Here is a 21,567-nt window from a genome sequence, read left to right on the forward strand (position 1 = left end):
CTTCAGTTTGGATGTTTGTGAGATACATACAACACAAATATATACATTTATTTATAAGTTATGCAGTGTGTATTATCTTTTCACCTTTAAAAATCCCAAACAGCAGAACGAATCTGAATATTATAACTTACAGGCCATATAATTTTAAATATTTACACAAATTTTAAATAATATTATTCTAATATCATGTGTAAACCAAACTATATATTTTTTTATTGTAAAACATGATAAAAACAGCCAGAAGATGGGAAACAGACATTGTTTGGACAACCAAAACCACAAGAATAAATGCATTCTTTTTATTAGAGAGAATAATATGGCTCTAGTAATAACAAAAAAATATATAAATATATAAAACACAGCATATTTTAATAATATTAAGCATAAAAATCTTATTAATATAATTATGTTCTGTCTCAGATTTACATAAAGAACAGGGACAGAGGTTCAGATACTGCTGTTTGGTGTTTTGGCCAAAAGGGGGCGACTTAACGCCATGTATAAGAGCAGGTAACGTGCATTATATATATGTTGTTGTATGTGCTATATATGTCTGTTTTTTTTTAAATGGCATTATAAGTCTGTGTAAATGCTCTGTAAAATATGTTGTGAGAGGCTTAAATAGAGTAAATAGATTGTTTATTAAATATATTAAAAATATATTTATAATATATATATAAAATAAATCATTAGAATTTTCATTTATGAATACATAAATGTTTATCATGGACCAAACCATACTTTCATACTTTCACTTTTTTATGTTTGAGTAAAGTCAACATTTCTCCCGAATTCCAAATAAAAACATTTAAGTCATTTAGAGCATTTATTTGCAGAAAATGAGAAATGTCTGAAATAACAAAAAAGATGCAGAGCTTTCAGACCTCAAATAATGCAAAGAAAACAAGTTCATATTCATAAAGTTTTAAGAGTTCAGAAATAATCAATATTTGGTGGAATAATCCTGGTTTTTATCACAGTTTTTTTTCATGCATCTTGGCATCATGTTCTCCTCCACCAGTCTTACACACTGCTTTTGGATAACTTTATGCTGCTTTACTCCTGCTGCAAAAATTCAAGCAGTTCAGTTTGGTGGTTTGATGGTTTGTGATCATCCATCTTCCTCTTGATTATATTCCAGAGCTTTTTAAATTAGTAAAATCAAAGAAACTCACAACATTTCCCCCAAATTCCACGTAAATATATCATCATTTAGAGCATTTATCTGCAGAAAATGGGGGGAAGGGGCGGAGCTACAGGATCTGAGTGGAAGAAGAGTAGAGAGGAAAGTCTGGTTCTGGAGTTTTTTATATGGAACAGTGAGTCATGCTGGGTAATTCCTCCCCCGGGCCTCACTGTTTACTCTACCCAGCAGCGCCATAACCTCTCATCTCCAGTTACCACCCCTCCACACACTACTCAACATCTACATCCCCTTAAAAAAGCCAAAAAGTTGAGTATTTACATATAATAATAGTGTACTCTATCTATACGTGCAATAATTCAAGTATACATTTTTACCTACTTCAAAGTCAAAGTGGTTTTTATTGTCATTTCAGCTATATACAGAGTACACAGTGAAACGAAACAACGTTCCTCCAGGGACCATGGTGCACATAAACACAGTGTAGACAGAACAATAGTGCAACAGTACAAAAGTGCAGACAGACAATACAACACAATACAGACAAAGAATAATAAATAACAAGACAGTGTGCAAATTATGCAGTGTGCAAAAAAGACCAGGTGAGGTAGTAATTACCTCTATTACACAGTGTGCAATAGAGTCCAGTGAGGTAGTAGGGTTTTTAGTGCTTTCCATTTTCTGGGGTAAGTGGGGTAAGAGTGTGTGTGCATGTACAGAAAAACCATCAGTTCAGTCTCTGCAGTTGAGGAGTCTGATGGCTTGGGGGTAGAAGCTGTTGCAGAATCTGGTCGTGCTGGACCGGATGCTGCGGTACCTTCTTCCCGAAGGCAGGAGGGAGAACAGTTCGTGTGAGGGATGAGTGGGGTCATTCACAATGCTGGTTGCTTTGCGGATGCTGCGGGTGGTGTAAATGTCCGTGATGGAGGGGAGAGAGACGCCGATGATCCTCTCAGCTGTCTTCACAATACGCTGGAGGGTCTTGCGGTCAGAGACGGTGCAGGTCCCAAACCAGGCAGTGATGCAGCTGCTCAAGATGCTCTCAATGGTCCCTCTATAGAAGAGTGTGAGGATGTGAGATTAAATACTTAATCTGTATTTCAGTCTACTTTTAAAAAGTATACTTTATTTGGCTGTGCTGATTTTATACTGGGGATGTACTTAGTAAAAATATAGCAGTATAGTATTATTTTATGAAACTGTGCTTTTTATGATAAAACTATACTTTATCCAAACGAGTTTATACGAGTCGATATTTCTGCATGTGTTAAATTTCTGTTATGTGTTAAATGTATACCTAAAAAGTTTACATTAGTTACTTTTCACTTTAGTGTCTGTTCAGAGGTGAGTATTATCAGCCTGTAGCCTGCTGCTAACCTCTGCTAGCACTGCTGGAGCAGCATTAGCATTACCCGCTAACTGCAGCACTTAACACTAGCTTTTACTCCATTCAGAGCTGAGTATTTTCAGACTGTAGTCTGTGTGTTTACCTTGTTAAAACAAGCTAGCGGGAAGAACCGCTAGCTGATACCGCCCTAGTTTTACTGGAACACCCAGGGTTCCTCAGAGTAGCGCTATCGGGAGGCATTTACTAGCTCTAGCAGTTAGCTGTTGATGCTAATGCTGCTGCCCCCAGCCTTAGTGGGAATCTGGAAATCTAAGCTTACTGTAAATAAACGGAAGCGCTTTACTCACCCAAATAAACAGTTTTCAGGAGAAATCTGTGTAGATTAACTTTTTTTTAAGAATGACAGTTTTGTTTACTTAACTTAAAACATAGTAAAACATGGTGACACCCCTGTCCCTTACTAGTGTCGCATAATGCACCTTATATTCCGGTGCTCCTTGTGTATGAAAATAGAGCAGAAAATAGATGTTTATTGATTAATTCGCTTTATAATCTGGTGTAGTGATATTAGGTTGTGTTATTTTAATTTCTACAGAGTGTCTCTTTAACAGATGGAGTTTCCTCTCGTCTGCAATCAGCTCCTTCCTTCCTTCCTTCCTCCTCCACTCTTCCCTTTTAAAAGCAGGAATTTTCTCCAGCCTCTGCTGAGCTCCACCCAGCAACATTCCTCACAGATATCATAACAGGCTTTTAATAAACCAGCGGTTCTTCAACCTTTCACTGTTTTTACTGCTGTAAAAACCCTGTTTTAAACAAAGCAACACCCGAAAACACAGAGAAACACAGAGAAACACAGAGACTGAAAGACTGGAACTGTGGAAATTTTATATTTTCAGTCAATAATTAAGAGCAGAGAGACATCGTGTAGAAAAATTATAATACTGAACTGCTCAGAGTTACTGTAAAAGCACAGACTGTGTGAATTTAACTCAGATTCTCTACAATAAATAAGTGTAAACAGTAAATAAATGACCCTCCAGCTTCTTCTTCTTCTTCTTCTTCATAAAACAATATTTAAACTAAAGCTGGAGCTCCTCCTCCTCCATCTTCATCTTCATCTTCAGCAAAGACCCTCCTTCAAACCGCAGCATAAAATCAAATCCCAAACTCTCCTCCTTAAAGCAGCAGTTTAACCTTAAAACCTGTAGTTTTCCACTGGAGCTACAAAGCTAATATAGCTATACAGTACCGGAAGCTATATGTTCACCAACACGAGTTAGCATGATGCTAACTGCAATGTTCATGCCCTTTTAAACCGGTTCACTTTCTGCTTGTAATATCTGGATTAAATCCGTAAGTTTTGGTCGTTGAATGCATGTTATGGAGATGGATGCGCTGCTACTGCATTAATATGTAGCTCAAGTTCGTCTCAGACCACCTAAAGTGCAGAGTTTGAATGATCAATGTTTTAAGTGTGTCTCAGAGCATCTTCTGAAGTGTTTTGAGGGATCGGGTTTGTATCTGTTTTACAGTAAATGTGTCTCAGACCACCTCCTCAACTGTGGTTCGAATGATTGATCGGATTGTATCTGTTTTAAGTGTGTCTCAGACCATCTCCTGAAGTGGTTTAAAGTATTGGATTTGTATCTGTTTTACAGTAAATGTGTCTCAGACCACCTCCTCAATTGTGGTTCGAATGATTGATCGGATTGTATCTGTTTTAAGTGTGTCTCAGACCATCTCCTGAAGTGGTTTAAAGTATTGGATTTGTCTCTGTTTTACAGTAAATGGGTCTCAGATCACCTTCTGAAGTGGTTTGAGTGATCAATCGAATTCTGGTCTGTTTAAACTGCGTCTCAGACCATCTCCTGAAGGGGTTTGAGTAATTGATCTGATTTGTATCTGTTTTAAATGTGTCTCAGACCACCTTCTAAAGTGATTTTACAGATTAATCCAAGTTGTGTCTGTTTTAAATGCGTCTCAGACAAACTCCTGAAGTAAACAGTTTGAGTTTTCAGATTTGTATCTGTTTGAAGTGTGTCTCTGACCTCCTCCTGAATTGGTTTGAGTGAGTGATCTGATTTGTTTCTGATTTAAATGCGTCTCAGACCACCTTCTAAAGTTTTTTAAGTAATCAATCCTATTTGGGTCTGTTTTAAATGCATTTCAGACCACCTCCTGAAGTGGTTTGAGGAATTAAGCTGATTTGAATCTGTTTTAAGTGCGTCTCAGTCCACCTTCTGAAGTGAACAGTTTGAGTGAGCTATCCAATTCATGTCTGTTTTAAGTGCGTCTCAGACCATCTTCTGAAGTTTTCTGAGGTATTGGATTTGTTTTTACAGTAAATGAGTCTCAGACCACCTTTTGAAGGACCACCTCTAAAGTGTTTTGAGACCATGTGTTTCAGACCAGCTTTTGAAGTGATCTGAGGGATCAATCAGATTTGAATCTGTTTGAAGTGTGTCTCAGACTACCTGTGTATGTAATATTTGTGCTGCTATTTTATAAAACTACAATATTTATACAGCTCTGGGAAAAAAGGAGGAGACATTTCAGTTTTAAGAGTTCCGAAATCAATATTTGCTGATTTTTTATGCATCTCGGCATCATGTTCTCCTCCACCAGTCTTACACACTGCTTTTGGATAACTTTATGCTGCTTTACTCCTGGTGCAAAAATTCAAGCAGTTCAGTTTGGTGGTTTGATGGTTTGTGATCATCCATCTTCCTCTTGATTATATTCTAGAAGTTTTCAATTTGGTAAAATCAAAGAAACTCATCATTTTTAAGTTCTCTCTTATTTTTTTTCCAGAGCTGTGTATTGAAGTGCTACTTAGCTGTGCAGTTCCATTAAGGCCAGACTGCAGCTTTAAGGAGTATCGTCACATAAAATCTCTCGTACTGCAGAACTGCAGGAGGGGGTTGAATACTTTTGAGGCGCTTGAACAGCTACCGGAACATTCCTGCTCACCCCATCACATCCTGTTACACAGCTGCACCTGAAAATCACAATAATACAGCAGTTAGAGAGCGGCGAGGTTAACTCAAATTTTCACCTTAGGGCAGGACGATACGGCAAAATTTTATATCATTACGTACTTTTTTCATTTCTGTCAATATTACGATATAATTCTGATATCGTTACGAACGGTATAAAATACACCACCCTTGTTTTTTTTCATAATCACAAACTGATAGAGCTGGGCAATACAACAGATTATACAACAGTTAGTTCCGACCCTGCAATGTAATTGGCTAAGAGGCGTTTTTGAGTGCCATTATCAGCAGGTAATGCACTGTAAACGAAGCTCTCCATGTATTACTCCGCCACATACAGGTAACCTAGCAACCATGCAGCGCTTACAAGCCAAACAGCACAGCTACAAACACAATAACACAAACTGTGGTATAATCGTAATAATACACCCGAGGTTCGTGCTATATTGTGAAATATTGGCACTGCTGTGCTGCATTTTAGCACGAACCTCGAATTACGTATTATTGTGATTATACCACAGTTCCATTATCGCTGTTTATTGAAAGATTTAAAGTTAAAGAGGAGGAGAAAATAGGATCTGTTAGGTCATAAAAACTCCGCCAATTAAAATAGATCCATTGCTGCTCTGTTTGTAGCTGCACTGTTTGGCTTGTAAGCGCTGCATCGTTGCTAGGTCACCTGTATGTGGCGGAGTAATACATAGGTCAATAGGTACCAGTAGTCGCAGTTTCTTAAAAAAAACTCCTATTGAAATACTCTTTTTTTATGCATAATAAAATTATTTATATGACATTTTTGCTGCATATCATATAATTTAACATTTTTAACACCCCCTGTAATCTGTGTGAAATAGAGTGGATTTGGGTCAGTGTTTTTTTTAATATTGGTGAATTTTTTTGATATGCATATTGTCGATACGACAAGAAAATGTAATTGATAAAATGATAAAATATCGATAAAATATCTTAAAAGGCAGTTACCTTTTTTTAAATATACTTGATTTCAAAAGAAACAGTGAATGTGCAGGTGTCCCATGACTTTTGTCCATGACAGTATGTATGTAATTTGATCTTGTTTAAGTGGTACCTCAAGGGATGGCTGTATACGCTGTAAGGTTTTATCTTGTGAGTGAGGCTAATAGTAGGGGGGGTAATGATGGTGACCAGCAGCTTCTGGCTAAAATTGCCCATTTAAATTAGCAATCGAGCCCCTCCCACAAATCCAGATCCTACACCCACATTCAATGCAGGAGACCCCGCCCACATATCCCAGAGGCCAATGCAGCATTCTTCTTTAGCTTCCTTTGAGACGTGGCAAAAGTCATGGGATGCAAAACTTGTTCATATACTATAACTATTACTGTAATAAATAAACAATACTGTGTTATACAAAAATATAACAGTATTGCATAATATAATATTCCAATACTGATATCAATATATCAGTATATTCTTTTACACGTCTAATAAATATATACATATAGAGAATGAGACTTACTGGTTGGCTGAGAGCCACACGTGACCTTGTATGATGTCCATAAGCTGATCGCCAGAAGAAACGTCGCAATAAAACCAAAAACCTACAAAAAAAACAAACAAAAAAAACAAGATATAAAAATACTGTATATTAGTGCCTGGCATGTAGTTTGTGTGTGGTGTGTCTTCTTATATATGTAAATGTAAAACAATATATACATATGCTTTTTATTTATCTACATTTTTACTATGCTAATCGTTACGCTCCCACACTTTCTTCTGGTTCAATCAATTAATCAACCTTTATTTTCTCTGTGGTAAACAAGTGGTAAAAAAAAAAATGTTGCAGAGCATTTACAGCATCAAAGAGATTAAAAAAAAAGAGATTTAACAAGAAATAAGAAATAATAAGGAATAAAATAGTGAAATATATATGTATAAAACATATATGTAAAATACAAAATTCTAAAAGACCACAAAAAACAAAATTGGCAGATGAAATGTAAAGAATTTATAAAATATAAGCTAAATAAAAAGGCAATAGTAAAAGTAAAGTGAAATGAATATTAGAGTAAAAAAAATAAATAAATAAAAGTAATAAGAAATAAATTAAAAATAAATTAAACATTAAAAACTCATTTTAAAAACTCGTTTAAAACAATCACAGTTCACTAAAAACTCTCGGTACCTGTCAGGTGATCCAGCCACTGGAGCGAGTCTGATAATAACTGTTATTAAATGAGATTAAAGAAGAGATATAAGCTGGCAAATGGCCAGAAAGTGCTTTATAAACAAAAACTAGCCAATGAGATCCTCTTGGTGCAGCTAGTGAGGACCAATCAGCTCTATGGTATAGTGAGCAGTGGTGAGCAGCGTAAGGTCACCAATAATGAACCTCAGAGCAGAATGGACTATAAGGCGCACTGGATTATGAGGCGCACTATCAATACATGTCTATTTTCTGCTCTACTTACATACATAAAGCACACTGGATTATACGGCACATTAAGCGACACTAGTAATGTTAATGCTGCTCCAGCCTTGGTGCTGGAGAAACTTCACTAAAACTCCTGTATAACTCTGTCCTTCAGCAGAGTGTATTTACTGCTCCTTAATACCTGACTGATAGAATTCATACATAAGGAGCACCGGATTATAAGGCGCGCTGATGATTTATGGGAAAACTAAAGGATTTTAAGAGCATCTTATAGCACGAAAAAGACGGTAATAACGAAAAATCCGATACAAATACTCACAGATCCAGCTACGAGCGCAGAGTGGCCACCACTTTTCACTGCAGCTACTATAGAAGCAATGAAGACCAGGATGGTGCCCACAGCATAGTGCAGAAACTCCTGTAACAATAACAATACAAACATTATAGAGCATTATAGAGCGCCCCCTACTATTCCTGTAGTGTATTACAGTCTGTCAGAATGAGCGTGTTGTGGATCATATGAACATTATAGAGCATTATAGAGCGCCCCCTACGCTTCCTGTAGTGTATTACAGTCTGTCAGAATGAGCGTGTTGTGAATCATATGAACATTATAGAGCATTATAGAGCGCCCCCTACACTTTCTGTAGTGTATTACAGTCTGTCAGAATGAGCGTGTTGTGGATCATATGAACATTATAGAGCATTATAGAGCATTGTAGAGCATTATAGAGCGCCCCCTACACTTTCTGTAGTGTATTACAGTCTGTCAGAATGAGCGTATTTTGGATCATATGAGCATTATAGAGCATTATAGAGCGCCCCCTATGCTTCCTGTAGTGTATTACAGTCTGTCAGAATGAGCGTGTTTTGGATCATATGAGCATTATAGAGCATTATAGAACGCCCCCTACACTTCCTGTAGTGTATTACAGTCTGTCAGAATAAGCGTGTTGTGTATCATATGAACATTATAGAGCATTATAGAGCATAATAGAGCGCCCCCTATGCTTCCTGTAGTGTATTACAGTCTGTCAGAATGAGCATGTTGTGGATCATATGAACATTATAGAGCATTATACAGCGCCTCCTACTCTTCCTGTAGTGTATTACAGTCTATCAGAATGAGCGTGTTGTGTATCATATGAACATTATAGAGCATTATAGAGCATAATAGAGCGCCCCCTACGCTTCCTGTAGTGTATTACAGTCTGTTAAAAGATTAAAAGTGAGCTCACGGTCAGGGTCCAGTTAATGCAGGGGATTTTGGACTGTAGTCTGAGGATGTACATGAGGAGGAAGATGAGGAAGGCGATGAGGAACCACACTGTGACGACCTCAAAGTACCGGAAAGCTGAAAGATCCGTCCATCCAGGAGCACAGTGAATACACAGGAACGCAATCAGAAGAGTTACCTGCAAAAACAAAATTATATTCTAAATGAAGAGAGCACTTCAGATTCTGAATCAGTTTCTCTGATTTGGCTATTTATAGGTTTATGTTTGAGTAAAATGAACATTGTTGTTTTATTCTATAAACTACAGACAGCATTTCTCCCAAATTACAAATAAAAATATTCTCATTTAGAGCATTTATTTACAGAAAATGAGAAATGACTGAAATAAAAAAAAAAAAAAGATGCAGAGCTTTCAGACCTCAAATAATGCAAAGAAAACAAACAAGTTCATATTCACAAAGTTTTAAGAGTTCAGAAATCAATATTTGGTGGAATAACCCTGGTGGTTTTTAATCACAGTTTTTGTTCATGCTTCTTGGCATCATGTTCTCCTCCACCAGTCTTACACACTGCTTTTGGATAACATTATGCTGCTTTACTCCTGGTGTAAAAATTTGATTATATTCCAGAGGTTTTCAATTTGGTAAAATCAAAGAAATGCATCATTTTTTTAAGTGATCTCATATTTTTTCCATATATATTAAACCCTGAAATATGGTGCCATATCACCCACCCCTAATTATCACTATCATTTTTACTGTTTTTATCAAAAGAAAAATTCACACTGTTCTCATTATTTCTCATTATATATCTACTAGATACAGATTATATCTGTCCAGTATCATTTATTCTACTTTAATCCTGGATATATGGAGATATTTAGAGTTATTCTGTTACGAATCTGATAAAACTCTTGTATTTTTTTTATATCTCAGTTAGGGGTGTGCCATTTCATATTGTATCGTATGCAATAATACAATTAAATTTTCATTTTGTTGCAGTAGTGTATTCTTTAAATAATTTAATTTGTTATTCAGTGTTTTTTTTCTTATCGCCAAGAGTATCGATATTGCAAACATACCTTGAAATATTGTGATATTATATTAGGGCCATATCGCCCACCCCTAATATGAAGATAATCTTACATATATATACACAACTGGTTAAAATCACTCCCATCTTTTACCTTTTTTTTGCTTTTTAAACTCTTCAAGTGCAGGCTAAACCCGAAATAGTTCAAAATACAGTGTAGAAAACATTGCAGGAAACTGCCATGAATTTTAAGGAAAACTTAAAAAACATAAAAACTGAAAAAAGTCCAAAAAAAATGAAGAAAAAAAAATAATATACTGTTTAAAAAAAGATGGGGGGATTTTCTAGCAAAGTATTCATTGGTTAACAACAGCAACAACAACTTACAGCTGGTTCTAATATAAATTAAAAAATCAATTTTCAAAGTTTTTATAATAAAGCAGTTACTCTCTACTGCAGCAGCATTTACACACTTACAGCACATTCACACTTTCATCATCAGAATATCTAGAAAAAACTAGGGATGTTACAGATGAAGGCAAAGAGTGGTGAGTACTGTTTCCTACACGTTTAAATAAAGACCCACATGGAAACAGCTTTAGCTTTAGCCGTTAGCTCAGATTAGCTCAGCAGCAACATGTAGAAAAGTTAGCGTAGCTACATATATATTAGCATGCTGAGCTATATATATTCATACTGAGCCTTGTGTTTAGAGTTGAGTAACATCAGCTGCAGTTTCCTGTTTCATCACTAAAAACATGACACACACCAAACCCAGTATCATCCCTGAGCTCATCCAGAGACTACAGTCCTTCTAATGAATGCTACGTTTACTTTAAGCTTCATCCACTGCTGACACAGATGTGCAAATGCACACTCAAACAGACTGTCCATTCAGTTCTGACTGCTGACGAACTGCCAATAGAATAGGACTTTTTAAAGCAGATACATAAACAAACATGTTGAAACCATGCCAAAGCTAATACCAGGAACTGTTCTCTGAAATGAATGATGAAGCTCAAAAATGCATGAGGTTCATATTGCAATGCAATCAGATTTATGCATAACATCTGCATAAACATTTTAGAAAGCTTTTCTCTCTCTGTTCATAACATAAAGTCTGTAAGTTTTGGGATTTGGGGGATTTAGCTCCCTCTCTGGTGAGAATGGGTAATTACACCGTGCATGCGGAAGAATCATTTTAAACTGTGCGGGTGTGATGCGGTCTCCTTTCAGAGCAGATGAATCCGATTCCAGGTTATGTTCAGTCAGAAACTTCACTCGTTTCTTTGGTTTTACTATGAGTGAATGAGCTACTGAGCTCTGAGTTTCCTCTTCTGAAGTCTCCATTGCTCCACCAGCCGCTCGCGTTCAGTAAAACTGAGCCGGATCCTCTTTTAGAGGCTGTACGTGTGACGTAGAAGAAGAACTCCCGCCAAAAGCGACCCCACACGCCAGTTTTTAGAATAAATATATTAGATTATATATTAGCAGGGATGGTGGTTTAGTACACTGGTACCATTAAATACAATATTTTATCCATATTCTTCCCCACTCAGAAATGAGTTTGCTTTTAGTTTAAAAACAAAATAACACAGACTGCCACTTTGATTTAAGCATTTACATATATTTTATCTAGTTTTTACCAATAGTTTTTTTTTTGCAGTGCACTTTTACAATGCTTAGTAAGACTCACATTCTTATTAGAGAATAACATAAGAGTTATTGATTTAAAACAAGTTAATTTTACATGTTAAAACTTGGTTTAACTCTATTTATGCAGTGTATACAGAGTGTTTCCTGCAGGTCGACACTTTTCCATGACCTAATTCAGCTGCGTTTCATTTCTGGACACAAACATTACCCTGAATACACACCGCCCTGCTGAATACACACTGGATACACTCACAGGCCCGGCCTGCCAACGGCCTGAACCCACAGAGGCCCATTGTTACTGATCCCTCACTCCTGAGCTCCACACCTTCCCTCCCACTGGCTCTACAGGACTATACAGACCTCTACAGACCTCTACAGGACTTTACAGAACTCCACAGGACTCTACAGAATTCTACAGGACTCTGTATAACCTCTACAGGACTCTGTATGACCTCTACAGGACTCTACAGAACTCCACAGGACTCTACAGACCCCTACAGACTTCTACAGGACTCTGTAGACCTCTATAGGAGTATACAGGACCTAACAGACCTCTACATGACTCTACAGGACTCTATAGGACTCTGCAGGACTCTACAGGACTCTATATATGTATAGTACACTATAGTTTAGTTCAGTTTAGTACAGTTCAGTACTAAATATTACAGTTCAATACTGTACTAAGCTGAACTAAACTCTACTGTACTGAACTGTATTTTACAGTACAGAACTGTACTAAACTGAACTAAATACTGTATAATACAGTTTAGTACAGTTATGGACAGTTTAGTACAGTTCAGTACTGTATAGTACAGTTCAGTACAATTCAGTACTGAATAGTACAGTTTAGTACAGTTCAGAACTGTATCGTATAATTAAGTACTGGTCAGTACTGTATAATACAGTTTAGAACAATTCAGTACTGTACAGTACAGTTCTGTATAGTTCAGTACAGTTCAGACCTATATAGTACAATTTAGTACAGTTCATTACTGTATAGTACAGTTTAGAACAGTTCAGTTGTGTATAGTACATTTCTGTATAGTTTTGTACTGTATAATACTAAAGTATCAATAATAAAGTTTAGTACAGTTCAGTACTGTTTAGTTCAGTTCAGAACAGTTTAGTACAGTTTACTTTACAGTTATATAAAGTTTAGTACAGTTTACTTCTGTACAGTATAGTACAGTTCTCTACAGTTTAGTACAGATTAGTGCAGTTCAGTACTGTATACTACAGTTCAGTTCTATATAGTGCAGTTCAATACTGTATAGTATAGTTCAGTACAGTAAATTTTAGTACTGTATAGTACAGTTCTGTACAGTTTACTTCTGTACTGTATAGTACAGTTTAGTGCAGTTCAGTACTGTTTATTTCAGTACTGTTTATGACAGTGTTCTACAGTGAGATCAGACTGATCCTGGTCCAGTTTAACAGCAGTTATTAGAAGGTTGAGTACTGTATAGTCCAGTACTGTATAGTTCAGTAGTGTATATTACTGATTTAAAAGCAGTAATAAGTGAGTTCAGTCCAGTATAGTTCAGTACTGTATAGTTCAGTACAGTATAGTTCAGTACTGTATAGTTCAGTACAGTATAGTTCAGTACTGTATAGTTCAGTACAGTATAGTTCAGTACTGTATAGTCCAGTACTGTATAGTTCAGTAGTGTATATTACTGATTTAAAAGCAGTAATAAGTGAGTTCAGTCCAGTATAGTTCAGTACTGTATAGTTCAGTACAGTATAGTTCAGTACTGTATAGTTCAGTACAGTATAGTTCAGTACTGTATAGTTCAGTACAGTATAGTTCAGTACTGTATAGTCCAGTACTGTATAGTTCAGTAGTGTATATTACTGATTTAAAAGCAGTAATTAGAGAGTTCAGTCCAGTATAGTTCAGTACTGTATAGTTCAGTAAAGTATAGTTCAGTACTGTATAGTTCAGTAGTGTATATTACTGATTTAACAGCAGTAATTAGAGAGTTCAGTACAGTATAGTTCAGTACAGTATAGTTCAGTACTGTATAGTTCAGTCCAGTATAGTTCAGTACTGTATAGTTCAGTAGTGTATATTACTGATTTAACAGCAGTAATTAGAGAGTTCAGTACAGTATAGTTCAGTACAGTATAGTTCAGTACTGTATAGTTCAGTCCAGTATAGTTCAGTACTGTATAGTTCAGTACAGTATAGTTCAGTACTGTATAGTTCAGTAGTGTATATTACTGATTTAACAGCAGTAATTAGAGAGTTCAGTACAGTATAGTTCAGTACAGTATAGTTCAGTACTGTATAGTTCAGTCCAGTATAGTTCAGTACACTATAGTTCAGACCAGTATAGTTCAGTACAGTGTAGATCAGTACATTATAGTTCAGACCAGTATAGTTCAGTACAGTGTAGATCAGTACAGTATAGTTCAGTACTGTATAGTTCAGTCCAGTATAGTTCAGTACTGTATAGTTCAGTACAGTATAGTTCAGTACTGTATAGTTCAGTAGTGTATATTACTGATTTAACAGCAGTAATTAGAGAGTTCAGTACAGTATAGTTCAGTACAGTATAGTTCAGTACTGTATAGTTCAGTACACTATAGTTCAGACCAGTATAGTTCAGTACTGTATAGTTCAGTCCAGTATAGTTCAGTACAGTATAGTTCAGACCAGTATAGTTCAGTACTGTATAGTTCAGACCAGTATAGTTCAGTACAGTGTAGATCAGTACATTATAGTTCAGACCAGTATAGTTCAGTACACTATAGTTCAGTACAGTATAGTTCAGTACTGTATAGTTCAGTCCAGTATAGTTCAGTACACTATAGTTCAGTACAGTATAGTTCAGTACTGTATAGTTCAGTCCAGTATAGTTCAGTACAGTGTAGATCAGTACATTATAGTTCAGTCCAGTATAGTTCAGTACTGTATAGTTCAGTCCAGTATAGTTCAGTACAGTGTAGATCAGTACATTATAGTTCAGTCCAGTATAGTTCAGTACTGTATAGTTCAGTCCAGTATAGTTCAGTACTGTATAGTTCAGTCCAGTATAGTTCAGTACAGTGTAGATCAGTACATTATAGTTCAGTCCAGTATAGTTCAGTACTGTATAGTTCAGTCCAGTATAGTTCAGTACTGTATAGTTCAGTCCAGTATAGTTCAGTACAGTATAGTTCAGACCAGTATAGTTCAGTACTGTATAGTTCAGACCAGTATAGTTCAGTACAGTGTAGATCAGTACATTATAGTTCAGACCAGTATAGTTCAGTACACTATAGTTCAGTACAGTATAGTTCAGTACTGTATAGTTCAGTCCAGTATAGTTCAGTACACTATAGTTCAGTACAGTATAGTTCAGTACTGTATAGTTCAGTCCAGTATAGTTCAGTACACTATAGTTCAGTACAGTATAGTTCAGTACTGTATAGTTCAGTCCAGTATAGTTCAGTACAGTGTAGATCAGTACATTATAGTTCAGACCAGTATAGTTCAGTACACTATAGTTCAGTACAGTATAGTTCAGTACTGTATAGTTCAGTAGTGTATATTACTGATTTAACAGCAGTAATTAGAGAGTTCAGTACAGTATAGTTCAGTACAGTATAGTTCAGTACACTATAGTTCAGACCAGTATAGTTCAGTACACTATAGTTCAGACCAGTATAGTTCAGACCAGTATAGTTCAGTACATTATAGTTCAGTACTGTATAATAGTGAGTTTTTCTCACCACTTGCGCGAGTTTCAGCAGCCCGGGGAAAGTCCTGATGTAGCCGAGGTTGAGGAAGCCTCCGTCGGCGGAGGAGCTGCTGGTGGTGGTGGTGGTCCGGGTGGTGACCACGGTATGGGACATGGCGGCTGGCCGGAGATGGAGGCTGTAGGTCGGCTGTAGTTTGGATGAGAGCCGCGGGTGGAGGTTCTGGTTCTGACTGAACCCACGAGGAAAATCCGCCCTAAACACTGCACTCTCACTATGGGTGTGACTGAGAGGGGGAGGGGCGAACTCACCGCCCGTATTCCGGGAAGCCACGCCCCCTGAGTTCTGATTGGCTAATAATAAATAATACTAAATAAGTCAAAAACAAAAATAATAATATTTATAAAAATATCTAATACTTGTATAATAACTATGAATAATGAATGTGAAACAACTTTCATGTACTTAAATACATATATATTTTTTTTTTCAAAAAAGTGGATAACTTAATTATCTCATTCTCACGCCTTAATAAGTCACCCCCAATAACTTAATTATCTTGTTCACATGCCTCAAAAATCATCACCACAACGCAATTATCTTTATTATACCCATGACTTCATTATCTTGTTCCAACGCCTTAGTAAGTCAATCCCACAACCTAATTATCTTTATTAGACCCATGACTTCAGTATCTTGTTCCCATGCCTTAATAAGTCATCCCCACAACTTAATTATCATTAATATACCCATGACTTCATTATCTTGTTCCCACGCCTTAATAAGTCATCTCCACAACTTAATTATCCTAATTATACCCATGACTTCATTATCTCATTCCTACGCCTTAATAAGTCATCCCCACAACTTAAGTCAAGTCAAGTCAAGTAGTTTTTAGTCAGCTGATGAGGGAGATGTAAGAGCTTGTTCGTGTTTTGCCATTTCGCACAAGCTAATGTTTTGTATAGAATATAAACCTATTTTATTTTAACTTGTTTTTATTTTAACAAAAAATGTGCAATATGTAGAACACAGCAGGATTATTAATGCATGTAAATAAACAATTAACATACATTGTGTAGCCTCTTCTTTTTATTATTATTACTATAATAATTATTATTATTATTTTATTTCTAATTCTATTAATAATTATTGGTATCAACATTTAGTGCAATGGTGTTCCTTACCTCTAAAGGCTAACGGTTTAATTAGGATAATTAACCAGTTTTTAATCAAAAAATAAGTTAACTTTTTTAATGTTTCATTACTTTTTTACTTTTAAAAGACCAACCTATAAAATTGAAACATAACATTGCAATTTTGTTTTAGTTTTTGCAAATATGTGATTTTTGTTTTCATATTTTTCATATTTTATGTTGATTACTCTAATTAATGCAAGCAGGAGAACTTTCATACTGTACTAAAAATTCTTGTAGCTATTTTTAAATTATCTTTAAACTTTAAAACGGGTCAATTTGAGCCGTAAAATAACAGGAGGGTTAAAGAAAGAAAATATATAAAAGAAAACATATATACATATTATAAAGGCATTGGTCAGGATTATTTGTCTTGATAATAAGAAACAAATACAAGAAAAAATATATAACTATATAAATAAATAAATAATAAAAAAAAGTCTAAAAATAATAAAAAAAAAAAACGGTCTAAAGACGTTTCTCGTGCTCCTGATCTACAATTGGCTGGCGGTGTAAGCAAGCACATACTACGAACCAATCCAAGCGCAGTAGGGCGGGGCCTGTCTGAAAACGGGTGGGTTATAAAGGGGAAGGGGAAGTACTTTCACAAACTGCTGCTCACCATCAGAATCAACAACAATAGATCAGAGTTTACAGAAAGATCTGGAACTCAGTGAGGATCAGATACTGCTGTACTATATACTGTACTGCTGTATATATATATATATATATATATATCACCATCTTTAATCATTTACTGCAGGAAATTAAACATATACAAATTATATATACACTACTTTTCAAAAGTTTTAGAACATCTAATTTTTTCTTTTTATTTTGGCCATATAAGCTCTTTAGATCCAGTAAATTACTGGAAATGGTACAAAAAATCGACTAATCTAGTGTAGACACAATTCAGTCAAGGCCTTTAAAGACAATAATGAACTTAAAAATGGGAAAAAATGCATGTTGTATTCTAAAAACATGTAAAAGTATATTGTGAAAAAGAAAGCCATGGAAAATCTAATATATATATATATATTTTAAATAGGGAGTTTTTTTTAGCAAACTCTTCATTGGTCAACATTTTACAGATTGTAATTAGTAATGGAAATTTAAAAAATAATAAATTTCCGATCTCTTGGAAGAGATTTACACACTTACACATTTACAGCACATCCACACATTCACACTTATCATCATAATAACTAGAAAAAGACACAGAAACACAGATAAAACTCTGTAACTTTTAAAAGTTATTTTCTTTAGATTAGAAATTACAGATAAAACCAGAGAGTGGTGAGTACTGTTTCCTACACCTTCAAATAAAGACTCTTGGAAACAAAAGAGAAAAAAACTGCTACAGGAAGACGTCTGGCTGACCCACATGGAAACAGCTTTAGCTTTAGCCTTTAGCTCAGATTAACATGATTAAGGACTGACTGTAAGCCATATCTGGAGGGGATTAGTTTCTCAGGGGGTTCTGAGGTAATTTTCTCTCTCTTTTATGGGGGTTTTTATCCTCTATGATTTTATTCCCGTCCAGAACGACCATGTACATGTTTTCACACAGATGTCCTCTGATAATTAATTACAGGCTAAATTATCTACTGTTTTTCTCTAAACTCTTTTTGTGGTCCTCCGGTAATTTTAGTCCCGTCCAGACTCACATCTCTGAGTTTCGTCTCCTTGCGTTTAATAAAATAGCTTTTTGTCCACTGCTGCACACCGTAAAGTAATTACACTTTGGGCACAGCATTTCCACGGAGATCCATGTTAAAAACTCAACAGGGAGTGGAAATGGAGGAGCTACTGAAAGCCGCGATGTCATTTGATCGAGAAAAAAGCCTAAAAACTCACTGGTCCTTCTGTTTTTATCAATTCCAGTTTGGATGCAGGAGTTTTATCACTAAAGAGAAGAAGTGCACAAATCATGCAAATATGTCTATAAAGACACGAATGAGCTTTGAGTTTGAGAGATTGGAGAGTAGAGGAAGAACTTGACTGGCCTGAACTGAGTCCTGAACTCCTTAACCTGATAGAAAGGTCAAAAATTCCCATAAACAGAAAATGAGAAATGGCTGAAATAACAAAAAAAGATGCAGAACTTTCAGATCTCAAATAATGCAAAGAAAACAAGTTCATATTCATAAAGTTTTAAGAGTTCAGAAATAATCAATATTTGGTGGAATAACTCTGGTTTAATCACAGTTTTAATGCATCTCGGCATCATGTTCTCCTCCACCAGTCTTACACACTGCTTTTGGATAACTTTATGCTGCTTTACTCCTGGTGCAAAAATTCAAGCAGTTCAGTTTGGTGGTTTGATGGTTTGTGATCATCCATCTTCCTCTTGATTATATTCCAGAGGTTTTATATTTGGTAAAATCGATGTATATATATATATATATATTTCCATACATACATATTTCCATATATGTAGACAGAGGCTGTAGTAAAGGACCAGCCGGGTCCATATGTTGTGAGCAGTCACTCCTCGGTCTGGATGCTGGAATGCTTTATTATAAACTGTGGGAGATGTTTATAGAACAGCTGGGACTGGGTCTGAAGAACTGGACCCCAGTGGGTGTGTCTTAATCCACTATAATGGAATGCACTTAGTGTAAAGTGCACAGTTACAACAGGAGTGAATCAAGAAAGGAATTTTACAGCCATAACATTAAAACCAGCTCTATAATGTCTAATAGTGTGCAGGTCCTCCTCAAACCTACTCAAGTTCTGAAGGTACCATGTGATCCTGTAGGCTAGGTGTCCTCAACCGTTTCCATGAGACAAAAAAAAAAGGTTTTATATTGATTTATTTTTGTTTCCACAAAGCTGGAAGGCATGAAATTGTCCAAAATCTCTTGGTTTGCTGAATTATTAACAGTTCCTTTCACTGGAACTAAGAGTCTGAGCCCATCTCCCGAAAAAACTGCCCCACACCACAATCAGCGTTAGAATCACTTCTAATTGTTGCACATACAAGGAATTTGGCTTGGTGAGAGCAACACATGTATGACATGTGACAGTTAAACAGACTATTGACAAAAATTAAACTACGAAAGAAGGTACAGTAAAAAATAAATAGAATATTTAAAAATAGTTAAAAGTACTGAAGAGCAATAGAAGCTAAGAGATAAGCAAAGCAAAGCAATTGCTCATTATCCCCCCTCCACCAAACTTTACACTCGGCACAATATATACATCACAGAACATTCCATGACATCACAGAACGTGTCATACACAACATTCTGTGACATCACAGAACATTCTGTTATCTTAATAAGAGCCAGTTTCATCATCATTTTGTTTTTGATGGTCTTTGCGGTGACTGAGTAGTTGTTTCTTCTCATAACCTGGATTCGAACATTACTGAAATACTCTCTATTCACTGTATAGAGGTACTACTTTGTTTTTCTTCATGGTTTGAATGAGTTTAGCATTAATCTGCAGTACAGAACATTTTAAAATAATCCTCTAATCTACCAGTCGGTCCCACAAACCCTATTTATGGTTAGTGAACTGGTGTGAGGGTGGTTCATGTGGTTTCCTGTAGTTGTTGGAGTGCGTCCCAGTTCTCAAAAAAGCCAAAAAGCTAAAGCGCCGCGTTCAAAACCACAATAAATCCACACTTTTACTGGGTCAGAAAAGGCTTACTAGCAAATTTACAGCACAGCCTGAAAGCCCCAATTAAAGTAACAGGGTGGTAAACTGGACTCACTGGTATTCACTTCACTGTATAAAGTAAAGCCTGGAAGTGCAGTCCTGTAGAAACGCTGTCACTTCCTGTGGGTAACACCTACTCGGAGGATACATTGGTTGCCATGGCGATGGAGTAAATAACAGCTCATTATTGGAGTAGTGTTGTCGTAAACAGGAAATAAACACAGTGTAGTCTCTGAGGAAGTAGAACATACTGATAACACACTGCAGTTTGGTGCGACTGCATTTACAACAGGTTTGAATTTATATATATATATATATATATATATATATATATATATATATATATATATATATATATATATATATAGCTCTGGAACAAAATAAGACATCACTATAAAATGATGAGTTTCTTTGATTTTACCAAATTGAAAATCTCTGGAATATAATCAAGAGGAAGATGGATGATCACAAACCATCAAACCACCAAACTGAACTGCTTGAATTTTTACACCAGGAGTAAAGCAGCGTAAAGTTATCCAAAAGCAGTGTGTAAGACTGGTGGAGGAGAAAGAACATGATGCCAAGATGCATGAAAAAAAAAACTGTGATTAAAAACCAACCAGGGTTATTCCACCAAATATTGATTTCTGAACTCTTAAAACTTTATGAATATGAACTTGTTTTCTTTGCATTATTTGAGGTCTGAAAGCTCTAAATCTTTTTTATTATTATTTCAGTCATTTCTCATTTTCTGCAAATAAATGCTCTAAATGAGAATATTTTTATTTGTAATTTGGGAGAAATGTTGTCTGTAGTTTATAGAATAAAACAACAATGTTCATTTTACTCAAATATAATCCTATAAATAGCAAAATCAGAGAAACTGATTCAGAAACTGAAGTGCTCTCTTATGTGCCAGAGATTTCTGTATTCAGTCTTCAGCTGACACTCTTTGAGGATTCTTCCTCACCTCATTGATTCTTCATTCTGCGCTGTGCTCTTACAGTCACCTTTACAGGACTTTACCACTCCTAGAGAGAGTAGCTCCAGTAACAGTGCTGAACTTTCTCCATTTGTAGAGCGTCTGTCTTGTAGACCGTGGACACATGAACATCAAGGCTTTTAGAGATACTTTTTCTGTAACCCTTTCCAGCTTCATGCAACAAGTCAACAATTCTTGAACGTAGGTCTT

At 35.9% G+C, this 21,567-nt stretch overlaps 1 protein-coding gene across 2 annotated transcripts; it reads right to left on the reverse strand.

Annotated features, from left to right (window-relative positions):
- Positions 1-3,357: 3,357 nt before the first annotated feature.
- On the reverse strand, positions 3,358-15,798 carry LOC125784821 (CKLF-like MARVEL transmembrane domain-containing protein 7). 2 transcript variants are annotated; one of them, XR_007427421.1, is made up of 6 exons: positions 15,544-15,798; positions 9,140-9,316; positions 8,221-8,319; positions 6,987-7,068; positions 4,170-5,490; positions 3,358-4,043 (listed from the first exon to the last, which is right to left on the reverse strand). XR_007427421.1 is itself a non-coding variant. In XM_049468578.1 (5 exons), exons 1-5 carry the CDS (start codon positions 15,664-15,666, stop codon positions 5,477-5,479), a joined length of 495 nt encoding a protein of 164 aa, XP_049324535.1. In that variant the 5' UTR covers positions 15,667-15,798; the 3' UTR covers positions 3,358-5,476. The 2 variants fall into 2 exon arrangements, 1 of the variants encoding a protein (XP_049324535.1); XM_049468578.1 differs by having other exon boundaries at positions 3,358-5,490.
- Positions 15,799-21,567: the final 5,769 nt, after the last annotated feature.

The sequence above is a fragment of the Astyanax mexicanus genome, chromosome 1, assembly GCF_023375975.1.
Source record: "Astyanax mexicanus isolate ESR-SI-001 chromosome 1, AstMex3_surface, whole genome shotgun sequence".
Lineage (NCBI taxonomy): Eukaryota > Metazoa > Chordata > Actinopteri > Characiformes > Acestrorhamphidae > Astyanax > Astyanax mexicanus.

Coding starts and splice junctions, on each gene's coding strand:
- LOC125784821 (XM_049468578.1), bottom strand. CDS start 15,666: ATGTCCCATACCGTGGTCACCACCCGGACCACCACCACCACCAGCAGC. Junction 9,317..15,543: donor TGCTGAAACTCGCGCAAGTG/GTGAGAAAAACT, acceptor TTGTTTTTGCAG/GTAACTCTTCTGATTGCGTT. Junction 8,320..9,139: donor GCATTAACTGGACCCTGACC/GTGAGCTCACTT, acceptor TTATTGTTACAG/GAGTTTCTGCACTATGCTGT.